This window comes from Gopherus evgoodei, chromosome 11 (assembly GCF_007399415.2).
Source record: "Gopherus evgoodei ecotype Sinaloan lineage chromosome 11, rGopEvg1_v1.p, whole genome shotgun sequence".
Classification (NCBI taxonomy): domain Eukaryota; kingdom Metazoa; phylum Chordata; order Testudines; family Testudinidae; genus Gopherus; species Gopherus evgoodei.
In genome coordinates, this window is record NC_044332.1 from 46771769 (window position 1) to 46786067 (window position 14299).

At 44.5% G+C, this 14299-nt stretch overlaps 1 protein-coding gene and 1 long non-coding RNA gene across 2 annotated transcripts in view; both read left to right on the forward strand.

The window, feature by feature from the left end:
* The first annotated feature begins 43 nt into the window (after positions 1–43).
* Positions 44–3903, forward strand: LOC115659522. Its single transcript, XR_004002575.1, has 3 exons — positions 44–243; positions 1453–1654; positions 3780–3903. It is a non-coding gene; the product is annotated as an uncharacterized LOC115659522 (long non-coding RNA).
* A 7387-nt stretch (positions 3904–11290) lies between these two features.
* Positions 11291–14299, forward strand: part of IFIH1 (interferon induced with helicase C domain 1) — a 36642-nt gene continuing 33633 nt past the window's right edge. The window contains 1 exon segment of the mRNA XM_030580132.1: positions 11291–12163. Coding sequence (XP_030435992.1) covers positions 11690–12163 — 474 coding nt within the window. The 5' untranslated portion in view covers positions 11291–11689.

A 14299-nucleotide genomic window follows, 5' to 3' on the forward strand; every position in this document is an offset into this window, starting at 1 on the left:
CGCCCCCTCTGCCGTGAGGGCGGGGCCCAACTCCCCTCCCTCCAGTTTGTGCGGGGCTGGCGGCAGGGAGCGAGCGAAAGGAGACGTGTGGGGGAGGGGCGGACGGGCTGACTGACTCGCGGGGAATTTCTCTCGCCGTGGTTGTGTGCAGACAGTAACTGGGTGAAACTGGGGCCGGAGCACGGGCCGCTGCTGAGCCACTGCGCTAATGTCAGAACCCGGCTGCGCTGGGGGATGTGTAAGGTGGGTCACAGCAGCAGCAGTGGCTTTTTGATTGGTACATTTAAACAAGGCGGGAGAGCTGTTGCCCTCTCGTGCGGAGATGCACTTTGAGCTCTGGGGCCTAAAACCCGCAATTTCAAAATCAAAGGTTGGGCTGGAAATGTTTTCCCTCCTGTTTATTTCAAATATGAATCGTTACTGAAGCCATGAGAGAAAACAAAATATTATGCTTCTGAATTTGTTTAATTTTTGCATGTGACAGCACTTTGTACTTAGTCAGAGGCCCCTGCTGTTTACGCTGGCATTTCAGCCGCTAATGAGGAAGAGGAAAAATATTTTTCAAAAACATGGATGTGTTTCTACAACCATACAAACTGACTGGGGATTCAGGGACTTGGTTAGCAACTGAGACTATTTAACCTCTTTTTTTAATTGACTTGATTTAAGGTGTCCCTTTAATGTTTGTAAACACTTTGAACCCTTACAAGTATACCTATATTTTACACATCAAATACTCTTGGCCTAATCTCCACAGCTCTATACATGCATAATCACTATCTGTGCAAAATAGGCATAAGGCCTGGTCTACATACACTAGTTGTGCCAATGTAATTCCTTACTCCTGTGCACTTCCCCAGCCTATGCAAAAGGATACACTTAATTGTGCAAATCCCACAACTGCTCCCCGCTGTGGATTTCCCTACACTCAACTGGGACCCTGCCCTATTGACCTGGAGCAATCTGGGATGGCAAGCTTTCTTATTTCCATTGCCATCACTTCTCAGCTCTGAAAGCAGGTCTCACTCTAGTGTTATGGCAAGGTAAGTTGGGCAAACTTGGCACACCACTCAGGAATGTGGCCTTTCAGGTCCTGACATTCAGCAGCCACTGCTGATTGTCCCAGGTCTTATAATGATTCAGCTCTTCTTGTACTGAGTGCAACTGCTCTGAAAATAGATCAAACACAAATGTCTAAACAGCTTCAAAACATGGAGTTCTCCTCAGGCGACTCCTTCCACCTCCAAGTTCATTCAGTCAGCACTTCTGGATCAGTCAGTGAGAATTCTGTCCAGTATAACAGGATCTGCTTTCTTGTCACAATAATGAACTGATGCATTCCTCTGTGCTTACGGTTGTGAGGTGTTTGGAAAGGAATGGGGACCAGCTGAGTTCTGGGATATGGTGAAGGAAATAATAGGTGATTGACTTCTATTCTCACAATTCACTCAGATGCCAGCAGATATCCTACAATATGCCATGAAAAAGAGATCCATTTACCCTTACCAAGGAAGAGTGCCTTTAGGCTAAAGGTTTGTAAACTGCTGTGAGATGTTCTAATTAAAGGAGGTACAGAATTGTAAACATCACTGCTGTGAGCCAGATTCTTCCATCTTTCCTCCAATAGTCTCATTGGGAAAAGATACTACTTAAGGTAAGGGTGGCAGAATCTAGCCTTTTCTTACAATAGCTACACTTACACTTCATTCTGGGTGTTTAATTTACTTTTAGTTGCTTTCGATATACTGTGTGTATGTGCCAGTGACCATCTACACTTACTAAAAGAATAGCATCACTCTCCTATAAACCTTTGAGAATGTATTTGATGACATTTGTGGGCATAATGATTGATTGAGCAGTCTTGCATAATGAAAGTAGTCAGATAGTTTGGTCTTTGCTTTTTGATTTTTTTTCTTTCTTGGGGATTATGCACCTGAATCAATAGATGAAATTGCACAATAGAGAAAAAGTTTGCAGGGAGAGAAAAAACAATGTATACATTTACAAGTTTCTCAAGGAAAGATGTCATGAAAACTGAAAATATGTGGGAAAGGGAGAATGAAGAGCTTTAGAATCTCATGAGGAAAAGGGAAAATTGACAAAAAGGAAATGGCCAAAGTGAAATGAAAGCAAAATACTGTGAATAAGGGAAAGAGAAATAGAAAATGGATCATGATGAAAGAAAAGACACAAAGCACTAGATGTGTGTACTTTTGAAGATTTTTGCTGTAGTGCAAATTTTTTAAACCAACAGAAGGTCATTAGCACAGTTTTCCTGCCCATGTAAGATACATAGATTGGAAGAGATCCTGAGAGGCTAAATGGAGGGGAGAGTGGGAGTGTCATAGAGTTTAAGGCCTATAGAGACCATCAGATCCTTAACCTCTTGTCTATCACAGGTCACCCGCACCACCCAGTACTAAACCCAACAACTGAAATTAGATGAAAATATTACAGCCCACAGGAGACTAGACTTATGTGCCATGGGCAGAGAATAGGAGTAACTGAGATGTACCAGTGCCTAATCCCCACAGGATGACAGGAAAATGAGTAAGCAGCTAATCTTAGGCAAGTGAAACCTATCGACACTGCAGTGGAAGGAAAAAAGTCCAAGGTCACTGCCAATCTGACCTGGAGGGAAATTCCTTCCTGAACCCACATAACAGCAATCAGTTAGCAAGAAACAGCCAGCCAAGCACCTGAGAGAATGCTCTGTACCACCTCCGAATCCTTACCTTTCCTGCCTACGGTCCCATCTCCAGTTGTGGCCATCCCTGATGCATCAGAGGAAGGAGATTTTTTAAAATAAGTTACACAGAGGAAAAAAATCCCAACAGTAGCTCCCAACCTCTAGCAGGAATTGCAGCCCCTCCTCTCCATTTCCTGCTCCTCCTTTTATGAGGATCACCCAGTAAAGCTGCAGGTCTTTTCCCAGGGGTAAAGTTTGAGGAAAAGAAGCACAGGAGTCCATTCTCACTAGAGCATGCTCTCCTCCAGAGCCTGGAAGGAAGCCTAAGAGTCATGACTCCCAGCAAGTACCTGAAAAACCCCTGGCAAAGTGTCTCATTGCCTTGCAGTGCTGGTCCACATAGTGGATGACAACCTACTCTTTCTATTGTTTAGCTCAAGTGGCAAGGATCTAAAGTTTCAGCCTTGTGGATGACCTATATGGGTGTTAATGTGAAGCCATATGATGGAATTTGGGGGGAGCGGGCATTAGTTTGCCTTTTTTAAAACTCACGAAATTACACAGACAAAATTACACTAAAAGAATATTATTAAGATTGTAAAATGTTAGTACTGAAAAGTTAGGAAATGCCATAATTAAAGACAGAGCAATCTTAATCAGCCCTCTTGTGTGTATGTATTATGATTATGCTTGGAACGATTCAGTTTTTATCAGTAAATGTCAATTTCACCATGCACACAAAAAACAATGAAAAAATATTTCCATCAATAATTGAAATTTATGGATAGGCAAAGTAAGAAAAATGCTGCTTGAGAATTTATTAGACTTTAAGGATATTCTGTTTTGTATATATTTTGACAGTTTGTATTTTAATGGTTATAAAGCTAACTTTTTGAATCTTAACATCTGCTGTCGTTAAATAACTATTGCTTGACCTCCTCCATAATTTCACACAACCGTGAATATTTAAATAGATAAAAATTGAAAAAATGTTTATATAATTATTCATTGAAATTATTTTAAAAAAATGAATTTGGCTAAGTCTGATTGTGATTCAGTCTTTTCATGATCGCATTTTTTTTTTCCACAGAACCAGTGCCTCATTCAAGGTTCAGAATGGACAGTGTTCTTAATGTTTCTTTAACAATTTTTGTGTGTGTGTAATATTTCAGTTACTTACTAGTTTCCAATATAAAAATTTGTGTGACCATTTTTCCAGGAACTCAATCACTTATGTTGTTTACAGCAGGCCTTTGAAATTTGCCTGGCGAAAGTCCTTGGGTTAGAGAAGTCCCACAAAATTCAGTTCAAGTCTAGCTGAGTTATAAATACTAAAAATCACTATTTCCTTTCTGCCACTTGCATTCCCCAACATTTTTTGGCAGCATGTCAAAATAATAATCGAATGTGAATATTTGAAAGAGCCACCCACCACTGGAGCCAATGCAGCAGCAGTAGCAAATTATACTCGGAATACGTGGGAGTAGCTGTAGTGGCAGTGAGGAAAGAGCCAGACAGAGCTCCAGCCCCTCCATGACAACATCCCTGGATTCAGCAAGAGATCCCAGGAATCCATCTCCCCAATGTAGGGACAATCACCTCTCTCCAGTGTGAAAGAGGAGACAGTTGGGCCATCTCCCAGATCTATCACATACTGTCAGCAGCCCTTCATTGTCTGGCATAAGTATTCTCCTACCATTAACTAATGTAATTAGTCTATAGGTCAAATTGTAATAGTCTGTGTTGAAGTACTGAAAGTTCAAACTCTGCTGTTGATGCAACATGAGGGGTGGATGTGACAGGTGTAAATAATGGAATTTGTTTTTACCTCCTTCCTTTAAAACTAGGAAATTACTTAAAAAATACTCCATTAAAGAACTGTAGGTTGCAAAGTCAAGAACTCAAAAATTTATGATTGCCCATGCATTCCTCCTTGTGTGAGTGCATTATGATATAGTCTTTAATTACACAATCCCATACTGTTTTTTCCCTCTGGGTACTTGACTTACTCAGGGTACAAATTGGATGCACAATAGGGCATAATTAAGTTTGTCCAAGCAACCATAACTCTGGCATTGCCCAGCTTTTGAGAGCTGGATTTAATTAATCTTTTCTCTCTCTCTCTCTCTCAACATAATTAAAACTAAATCATGTATGGATTTTATGCAAATATGGATTTCATGGAGGTACCTATGCCGATGGGAGGAAGCATCTTCAAAAAATACTTAGGTGTCTGCTTCCAGGAGAGGGTGAATCCCAAGCAGAAATAGGTTCCTCCCTCCAGCCTAGATTTAGGTACCCAAGTCTGTGTGAAGAATGGGGCTTAGGACACACCCCTCTCATCAGTATCTCCCTTTGGCTAGTTTACACAGGTCCCCACTTAGCATGCTGGCTTTGGCAAATCCCGTTCTTAGGCACCTATCTTTCCCCATTCATTATATAGAGAGCCTAGGTGCTAGACTCAGATTTTGTGGATTCCAGTGGCTTTTTTTCTAGGCACCTAAAAGTTAGGTGTTGTAATAGTAGGCTTACTGTCATAGTGCCTGAGTCCCTTTGTAAATCTAGCCCTCAGTGTGTAGTATCAGTCTTTCCTGGGTTGGGGAAACAGGCTACTATGCTTATACCTGGTTTTATCCTAATTTACAAATTAAAACAATGGATCTTAACCCAAGAAAAACAGGGTTATAATAAAAATGTTGTAGTCATGAACTGTAGCTTTGCTGTCAGGTGTGACTGTAATGATACTTTTATAAAACTCCATAAATATATGGAATGGATTCCAGCATGTCTTAGTTTAGAAATTTTAACAAACTCCCCCTTTTACTAAAATGAAAACATTTTTAATGTGCTTTTGAAAATCCCACAAGGTACTAGGTGAGGCACCTATCTGAATCTGTAGGTACTCAAATAACTTTAAAAATATGGCCCCCTACCATCTATTTCCCTATAGCCCTGTTCAAGGAATAATGACTTGTGCTTGTGCTAACCAAGGGTGCCATGGCAACAAGGATGCTCAGAACAAGGAGGGTGGGTGAAGATATTACTTAACAACAAGGATCTTCAGGTTGGAAAGCTCTGTTCCTAATTATGAAGGAGAATGAAAGTCAAAATCAGAAAATGTAAAAACTCAGGGAGGGAATGTGCAGTGACTGGTGATGGTAATGGGTTGGAAAGAAGTAATGTGTTGCAGCAGAGGAAAGTCAGAGGGGCATTAGTATGAAATCTTAGGGAATATAGAACCTTCTGAACAGACCTGGAACAAATCAGAAATAAAAAGGAACAGTATGAGACAACAATCGAACCAAACAGCACAGAGTGAAATGAAACCAAAACCCAGAATGGGAGTACAGAAAAGGGAAATAGAAAACAAACAGTGTTGAAAGAGAAAAACAAAGAACTATAAAACAGAAGAGAGAGTTTCAATGTACATATCTAATTACAGCTCTACTTAAGAACATAAGAATGACCATACTGGGTCAGACCAATGGTCCATCTACCTCAGTATCCTACTTTCCAACAGTGGCCAGCACCAAATAATTCAGAGAGAATTAATAGAACAGGTCTATTATCAAGTGATCCATCCCCTGTCGTCTAGTCCCAGCTTCTAGCAGTCAGAGGTTTAGGGACACCGAGATTATGGGGTAGTGCCCCTGACCATCTTGGCTAATAGCCATCTATGGACCTATCCTCCATGAACTTATTTAATTCTTTTCTGAACCGAGTTATACTTTTGGCCATCACAGCATCCGATGGCAATGAGTTCCACAGATTAGTTGTGCATTGTGTGAAAAAGTACTTCCTCTTGCTTGCATTAAATCTGATGCCTATTAATATCATTGGGTTTTTTGTATTGTGTGAAAGGGTAAAAAATAACACTTCTCTATTCACTTTCTCCGCACCATTCATGATTTTATAGACCTCTACCATATCCCTCCTTAGTTGTCTCTTTCCTGAGATGAATGGTCCCATTCTTTTTAATCTCTCCTCATATGGGAGCTAGTCATTTCATTACCCTTATCTGTACCTTATCCAATTCTAATATCTTCTCTTTGAGATGAACACAGCATGCCTTTCTGGTCATTCCAAGGTGTGGGCATACCATGAATTTATATCATGGCCTCATGATATTTTCTGTCTTATTATCTATTCCTTTCCTAAGGATTCCTAACATTCTGTTGGCTTGTGGTGCTGTACATTGAGCAGATGTTTTCAGAGAACTATCTGTGTTGACTCCAAGCTCTCTTTCTTGAGTGGTAACAGCTAAATTAGAATCCATCATATTGTGTGTACAGTTGGGATTATATTTTCCAAGTGCATTACTTTGCACTTATTAATAATGAATTTCATCTGCCACTTAGACAAGTTTTCAAGTATTTAACACTTTGCCCTCTTTGGGCCAAAGCTCACTGAAATCTATGGAAAAATCTCATTGACATCAATGGAATCTGTATTAGGCCCATAGAGTCTTTCATCAAAGGTTGGAAGTCACAAAGACTAAATAAAACATTACAGATTTATGTCAGTATAACTCCGTCACTCAGGGGGGTGGAAAATGGACTTCTCACATTGACATAGCTGTCGCCTCTCAGAGAGGTGGAATACCTATGCTGGCAGGAGAAGATTTCCCATCAGCATAGGTAGTGTCTTCACTATGGTGGCACAGCTGCATCGGTACAACTGCAGCACTGTGAGTGTACACAAGCACTAAGACACACATTTCCTTGCACAGCAGATGAGAACATTATTTGACAACTTTACAGAAGGGGAAAACAGACACAGAAGAGTGAAGTGACTTCACAGAAACTAATGTAATTTAGCAAGTTACTACTTGGATATTTGGAATGCTGATTTGAGTGCCCAAATGTGGAAGCGGTTGCCTTAATTTAGGCACCCTAATTTTGAAAGCTCCACCCACAGACTATACAGGAAATGGGGCGCTATAATGATGACACTAAAGTATGTCTACACTTTGAGTTGGCGATATGAGTCCCAGCTTGAGGAGACATACCCACACTAACAGTCACTGAGCTAGCATGCTAAAAATAGATGGTAGCCATGACCGGAGGAGCTAGCCACCCCATGTACATAACTGTCTGAGGGCTTGTCTACATCACAAAGTTGCAGCGCTGGTGAGGGGGTTACAGCGCTGCAACTTAGGAGGTGTACACATCTGCAGGGCATCACCAGCGCTGCAACTCCCTGTTTGCAGCGCTGGCCGTACTCCCGTTTTGTCTCGGGTGTAGAGGATCCAGCGCTGGTGATCCAGCACTGGTAATCAAGTGTAGACACTTACCAGCGCTTTCTTGACCTCCGTGGAAAGCAGGTATCCCAGCATACCTGAGGAAGCCTCTGGTAATCAAGCAGGTCTCCTTCCCCGGTTTGCTCTCGCGTTCCCCGAACCCCCGTGCAAGCAGGTCTCCTTCCCTGCGGTTTGCAGGGGGGTTCGGGGAACGCGAGAGCAAACCGCAGTGAAGCTGGTCTCCTTCCCCGGTTTGCTCTCGCGTTCCCCGAACCTCCGAGCAAGCAGGTCTCCTTCCCTGTGGTTTGCAGGGGGGTTCGGGGAACGCGAGAGCAAACCGCGGCGAAGCTGGTCTCCTTCCCCGGTTTGCTCTCGCGTTCCCCGAACCCCCCTTGAAGCCGCCCAACAGCGCTGCAGTGTGGCCACATCTAACACCACTTGCAGCGCTGGTTGCTGTAAGTGTGGCCACTCTACAGTGCTGGCCCTATACAGCTGTACTAATACAGCTGTAACAACCAGCGCTGCAAAATTGTAGATGTAGACATACCCTGAGGCACCGAGCACCACCCATCCCTTGTGCTACTGCGACTACACTATGTGCAGTATGCTAGTTCAAACAGAGTTAGCAAGGATATGTCTTCTCAAGCTGGGAATTACATCCCCAGTTTGAAGTGTAGACATATCCTAAACCAGATTTGGCCAAACCTGAGTGGTGTTGCGACCCCATGTGCCAGGTTGCAACAGAGTAGGGAGTCAGAACCCCCACAGGTTCTGCTACTGCAAGGAGAGTACAGGCTTGTTCTCCAACACCTCCCTCACCCAGGGCCTTCCCTCCACACCAGGCCAAGATTAGGGTTGTGGTGTGAGGGAAGAGGGTGCTGCTGCAGGTGGTCAGGGCCCCCTTGGCAGAGAGAGGAGGAGGAGGAGGATCATTGCCTATGATTTTGCCATCCCTCCCCACTCCCATGAATTTGGATACTGGATGGGTCATACAAAGGAAAAAATGTTATCTGGTGGGTCCCCTTAGTAAAAAGTTTGGGAACCACTGCCCTAAGAATGAGGTCATCAGGTTGATCTGTGCGAGATCCTCTCCTGAAATGTCTTATTAAATCTTATTAGAAGTGCCAAATTTATTCTTTCTTGGATTAAATTCATCATGCCTTTCCTCACCAGCAAAAAGACAGTTTTCTTGAAGCAGTTATGGATTTTTGTGATTTATTCATTAAAAATAAAATATTTAAAGGACAAAGTCTCAAGAAGACTGCACCTGCACCATCTATAATAGTTTAGATTAAGCAAAACATTTAAGGCCTGCTCCTTTCAAGGGATCTGCATTAATTCTCTTGTGTTGACTGATCTTAACAAACTGACTATTCCTTCCTGAATGCCCTAACCATATGTATATGCACAATGCACACGTGCAAAAGTGAAAAGAGATGTTTGTCACAGAGAAGTAATCTACACTTTGTAGCAGCAGCTGCCCCTCACTTTCATGTCTCCACTGTGGTAGGACAAAAAGCTTTTGATTTTTTTTCTTTCTTGAAACTAATTATATAGGCAAGGATTATTTTAAACCCCAAAAACATTTTGGTGGAGAATCATGTTTAATCAAGCCTCTAGTAGGCAGTTGCTTTCAGTTTTTTTCTGACAGAAGAGCTGGATTATCTAGACATTCTAGATTATGATTTTAATACTACAGTCCTGTGTAGGTAAAACTGCAAAATGTATCCTTTACGGAGAAGGTTCTAGCCAGTGGGTTCTCAGACTATTGTACTGCTAACCCCTTTCACATAGCAAGCCTCTGAATGCAACCCCCCTTATAAATTAAAAACACTTGTTTATATATTTAACACTATTATAATGTGGGAGGCAAAGCGAGGTTTGGGGTGGAGGCTGACAGGTCGTGACCCCCCAATGTAATAACCTTGCAACCCCCCTGAGGGGACTCAACCTGCAGTTTGAGAACCCCTGCTCTAGCCATCTCCCATGTTTTTGCCCCTCTACTCCCATATTTAGTGTTGTCAATTCTTGTGATCTGATTTTGCCAGAAGCTGGGATTGGGTGTCAGGGCATGGATCACTTGATTATAACCTGTCTGTTCATTCCCTTTGGGGCACCTGCCATTGGCCACTGTCAGAGGACAGGATACTGGGCTTGATGGACCTTTGGTCTGACCCAGTATGGCCGTTCTTATGATTGGAAGTTGGTCTTGTGATATTTAGTGAATATTTTTACAATCTCCAGCTGCTAGAATCAAGAAATCGCACTATTGTTGCAAACTTAAGAAATTTACGTTTTTTTTAAAAAATACAAGAGATTTTCATTCACTCTTGACTAAACTATATATACACACAATTGGTCAATGCAGTCTGTAGTTTAGGAGTGCTCCTGAATTCCTTGCTGACACTAAGCTGTCACATAGCATCAGGGAGCCATGCTTCCTACCATTTTTAGTTAGCTGAGACTCCATCCTATCCTGATGGATGATGACCTGGCATCACCAATACGTGCTTTTGTGACCTGCTGCCTGGAAAAAAAGCAGTGCAACATACATGGTTGTCAAAAGGTCTGCTCTTAGCAAACTCCAGCCAATACAGAATGTTACAATGTACTTCCTCAGCAACATTAGCTACCTCCAGTATGTGTAACATGTTTTCTGCTTTCTACACTGGCTTCCCATTGAATGTCAAGTTCAAAACAGGATATCTAATATATTGCTTAGACCTGCAGGATAAAGATTGTAGCTGACAAGTCCTTTTACCATAAGGTAAAAATTGTCTGACAGAACCATCTCTAGAGCTGTTGTGAAGCAAACTCCCGCAGGAACTAAGGGCCCTCACATATCCCACCTCCTTCCACTTCCAGAGCATGGCATGCTTCTTCAAGCTGCCTTCTCTAACATAGACACACAGCAGAATGCACATTTAAAAACACCCAAAGACCTTCCAAAACAAAACACTCCACACACAAGTCTCCCCATGGAGAGAGGATAAATAAGTGAGAGCAAACCAGAGAACAACATGACAGATGTTAGTTAAGTTGCTTATTGCAGGAGGTGGAGGACACTCAGATACTACAGTATTGTGATGTGGGTGGTAGAGGAACCTATACAGAACGGACCCTCAGGATTGTAAAGAAAAGCTTGGAAAGTGAAGAGCGTGGGACCTAATGGCTCAGAAAACAGAAGGCAAATCAAATCCCACACTTAAAAAATCCTCATGCATTTAAACCAATCTCATGATTTTTGGGGAGCTGTTGTTTGGCTCCTGTGCTACTATTTTGTCTTTCTGTGCCCCCCTCGTATTCTCTTCCTTTTCCCCCTCTGCCGGCAAGAGTCGGCATGGGACACCACCCAGCTCCGCTTCTGTGCTGGGCTGTCTGCAGGACTCAGGAAGATGCCTCAGCCCTTTGCGTTTGGAAACCGAACAGCCGGCAGGAATCGAAATCGAAAGTGGCTGGCTGAGGAAATTTAAAAGCGCCATGCGCGTCCCCTGCTCAGCAGAACTTCGGAGGCACAGAGCGGGGCAGCCCGGAGAGGCGTGTCCAGGCCACCAGCGTGTCCCTAGTCGGCCCGCACCGACCCCGAGAGAAGCGCAAAGGCTGAGGGTTAGCAAGGGCCGAGCGCAAGGGGAGAACCGCAGCCACCCGCCCCCGTCCAAGTGGTTAGGACCCGAGTGCCGGAGAAGCGCAGGGAACCTCCCCTTTCCCTGGGCACTAGGGACTCCCTGAGCAAGGGGGAGCGCCGTGATCTCAGCCCTGTCATGGTGACTCCGGGCGCAGAAGAGATGTCGGCCCTATCGCCTGCGGAGCAGTTCCTCTATCTGATCTCCTGCTTCAGGGTCCGGCTCACGCAGATCATACGGGTGGCACCGGTGCTAGACCGCCTGACCACGCTGAGCCTGCAGGAGAAGGCGCGGATCCGGGCGGTCGCTGCACAGCAGGGCGACCCGCAGGCGGTCGGGGAGCTGCTGGACGCGGTGGCGCGGGGCTGCCAGCAGCAGGGCTGGATCCAGCAGTTTGTCACTGCGCTGCAGCAGGCGGGCAGCGACCTGGCCGCCTGCTACGTGAACCCCAGCCTGAGCGAGCTGCCCTCCCCGGCAGAGGAGGCCGAGCACGACGTGTGCGTGCACCTGGTGCAGCTGCTCTATGGCACCCTGGTGGACAAGATGAAGAGCGTGCAGGTCGCCAACAAGTGTGTGGAGAAGAGACTCTTCCAGGGCGATGACCGGGAGCGGGTAGGTATCGCTGCCTCCTCCATCCCCGGTGCTGGGCCTGGCCGCGGAGCTGCAGCATTTCCACACACCCCTTTAACCCACAGAGCCGGAGAGGCAGCTACCGCGGCATTGTTTGCCCGGCAGCAGGGGTGCGGGGCAGGATTCCCGGGCAGGGTGGACGAGCCTCATCGTCTCCCTGTCAAAGGAAAGCCTCACCCAGGCCGAGCGCTGCTCGCCTGACTCCCGCCCCGCCCCAGCAGCCGTTCCCAGGGGAGAAGCGCCGCATCTGGGATTCCTTCCCTCTCTCCCCGGGCAGCGAGCCCACGAGAGAAGTACAGGAATGGGCCTTCCCGGCCTCTGGTCCCACCTCCCACAAGCCGTCAGGTGACCTGGGTGGCGAAAACGCCTCTGTGGAACTGATCTTCCTCTCCCGTTGCTTGGGCCGCAGGACTCCCGTTTGACTCTCATAACTGGGGCTTGTACAACATATGGTGACCAGACAGCAAATGTAAAAAATTGAGAGGGGGGAGTAATAGGAACCTATATAAGAAAAAGACCCCAAAATTGGAACTCTCCCTATAAAATCGGACATCATGTTTGCGCTCATATTTCCTAGTCTCCTATTCCCACTCCCTACCCCGTCCCCATATTTGTTAATTTTGTGCCTTTTTTTTTCTTGCTGTGTCTTGTACTTGGAACAGCCCGTCTCTGATAATATACCTGACGACCATCTTTTCATACAAATTCCTCCTCAGAATATGTCTGCTATATCTTTTAAAAATAATCCACTAACCAATGAATCTCTGTATGGTAAAAAAGGTACCAGTTTGAGGCTGGAATTTTTGGGGTTCTCTGGTAGATATTATGAGTGATTGGCTTACATAGATTGTAAGCCTTTTGAGGTGAAAACCATGGCTTGGTCTATACTACAGAGTTAGGTTGAGGTAAAGCAGCTTATGTGGACCTAATTAAGTCAGTATCTACACTAGAATGCTTCTTCCCTGGAAGTAAGTGGCCTGCTACACCAACATAACAACAACCTCCACAAGAGGCACACCACTTATGTCACAGTAATTAGGGTGATGCGGGATCTGTGTAGACACTGCCTTACTTACATTGACTCTTGGCTATTGTTCTTGTCAGTTTCAGGGCTCAAAGCAGAAGTGGGGCTCTTAGCTGGAGCTGTGAAACTGACAAGAATGTCAATTTCACTCTTGGTATGCTCAGTTCTATGAAATTGAGCCCTTCACTGGGCTCCAGCTGTGAGCCCTATCTGGCTGTCAGTGCCCCATACTTGACTATTAGTGCCCCTCACTGCCCCTCTTAAGTTGTTGCCAGCGCTCCTGGTGAGGGCATGCACCACTAGTAGGGTGACCAGACAGCAAATGTGAAAAATCGGGACAGGAGTAGGGGGTAATAGGAGTCTATATAAGAAAAAGACCCCAAAATCAAGACTGTTCCTATAAAATCGTGACATCTGGTCACACTAACCACCAGCAGAAGGAGTGTAGTGCGGACACCAATAGCTGACTGAATTACTGTGGTGGCTGTATGCCAACCTAAGTTGTCGACTTAATTTTGTAGTTTAGACAAGCCCCCAGTCTTCACTCTTTGAACTGTTCTGAGCACACTGTGCTAAATAAAGAAATGTGGATTTTATGGCCAGTGGTCTCATAAATATGGGAAATCCTGTGAATGGTTTGGGCAACTCAACAAATGATGTGAAAGCTACAGAGAAGTCCAGTTGCATTCTTTTAATAGGTTTGCTTTTGCCTGTTTATCAGTCGACAAATTACTTAAATCACTAGACTGGGCATCAGGAGATGTTTTAGTTCCTAGCTCTGCAACTGACTTCCTGGGAAACCTTGCACAAGTCGCTTAGTCTCAGTTCCTCCACATCTGTAAAATGGGGATAATACCTCTTTTGATTGTCTTGTCTGCTTAAGCAATAATTTAAGAAACTATCCTCATTTTTTGGCAACCATCTGCCTTGAAAAACAGTGTAAGCACCAAAGCAGAACAGTTATTGTGTGTCATGTTGTAGCATCGAAAGTAGCTAATTCTCGAGCTACAGTCCTTGCCACAGATAAAACACAAGGTCAGAGGATGGCACACTAGTAGGACTTCAGCCTCTTTAACTCCCAGGTGCAGCCTCTA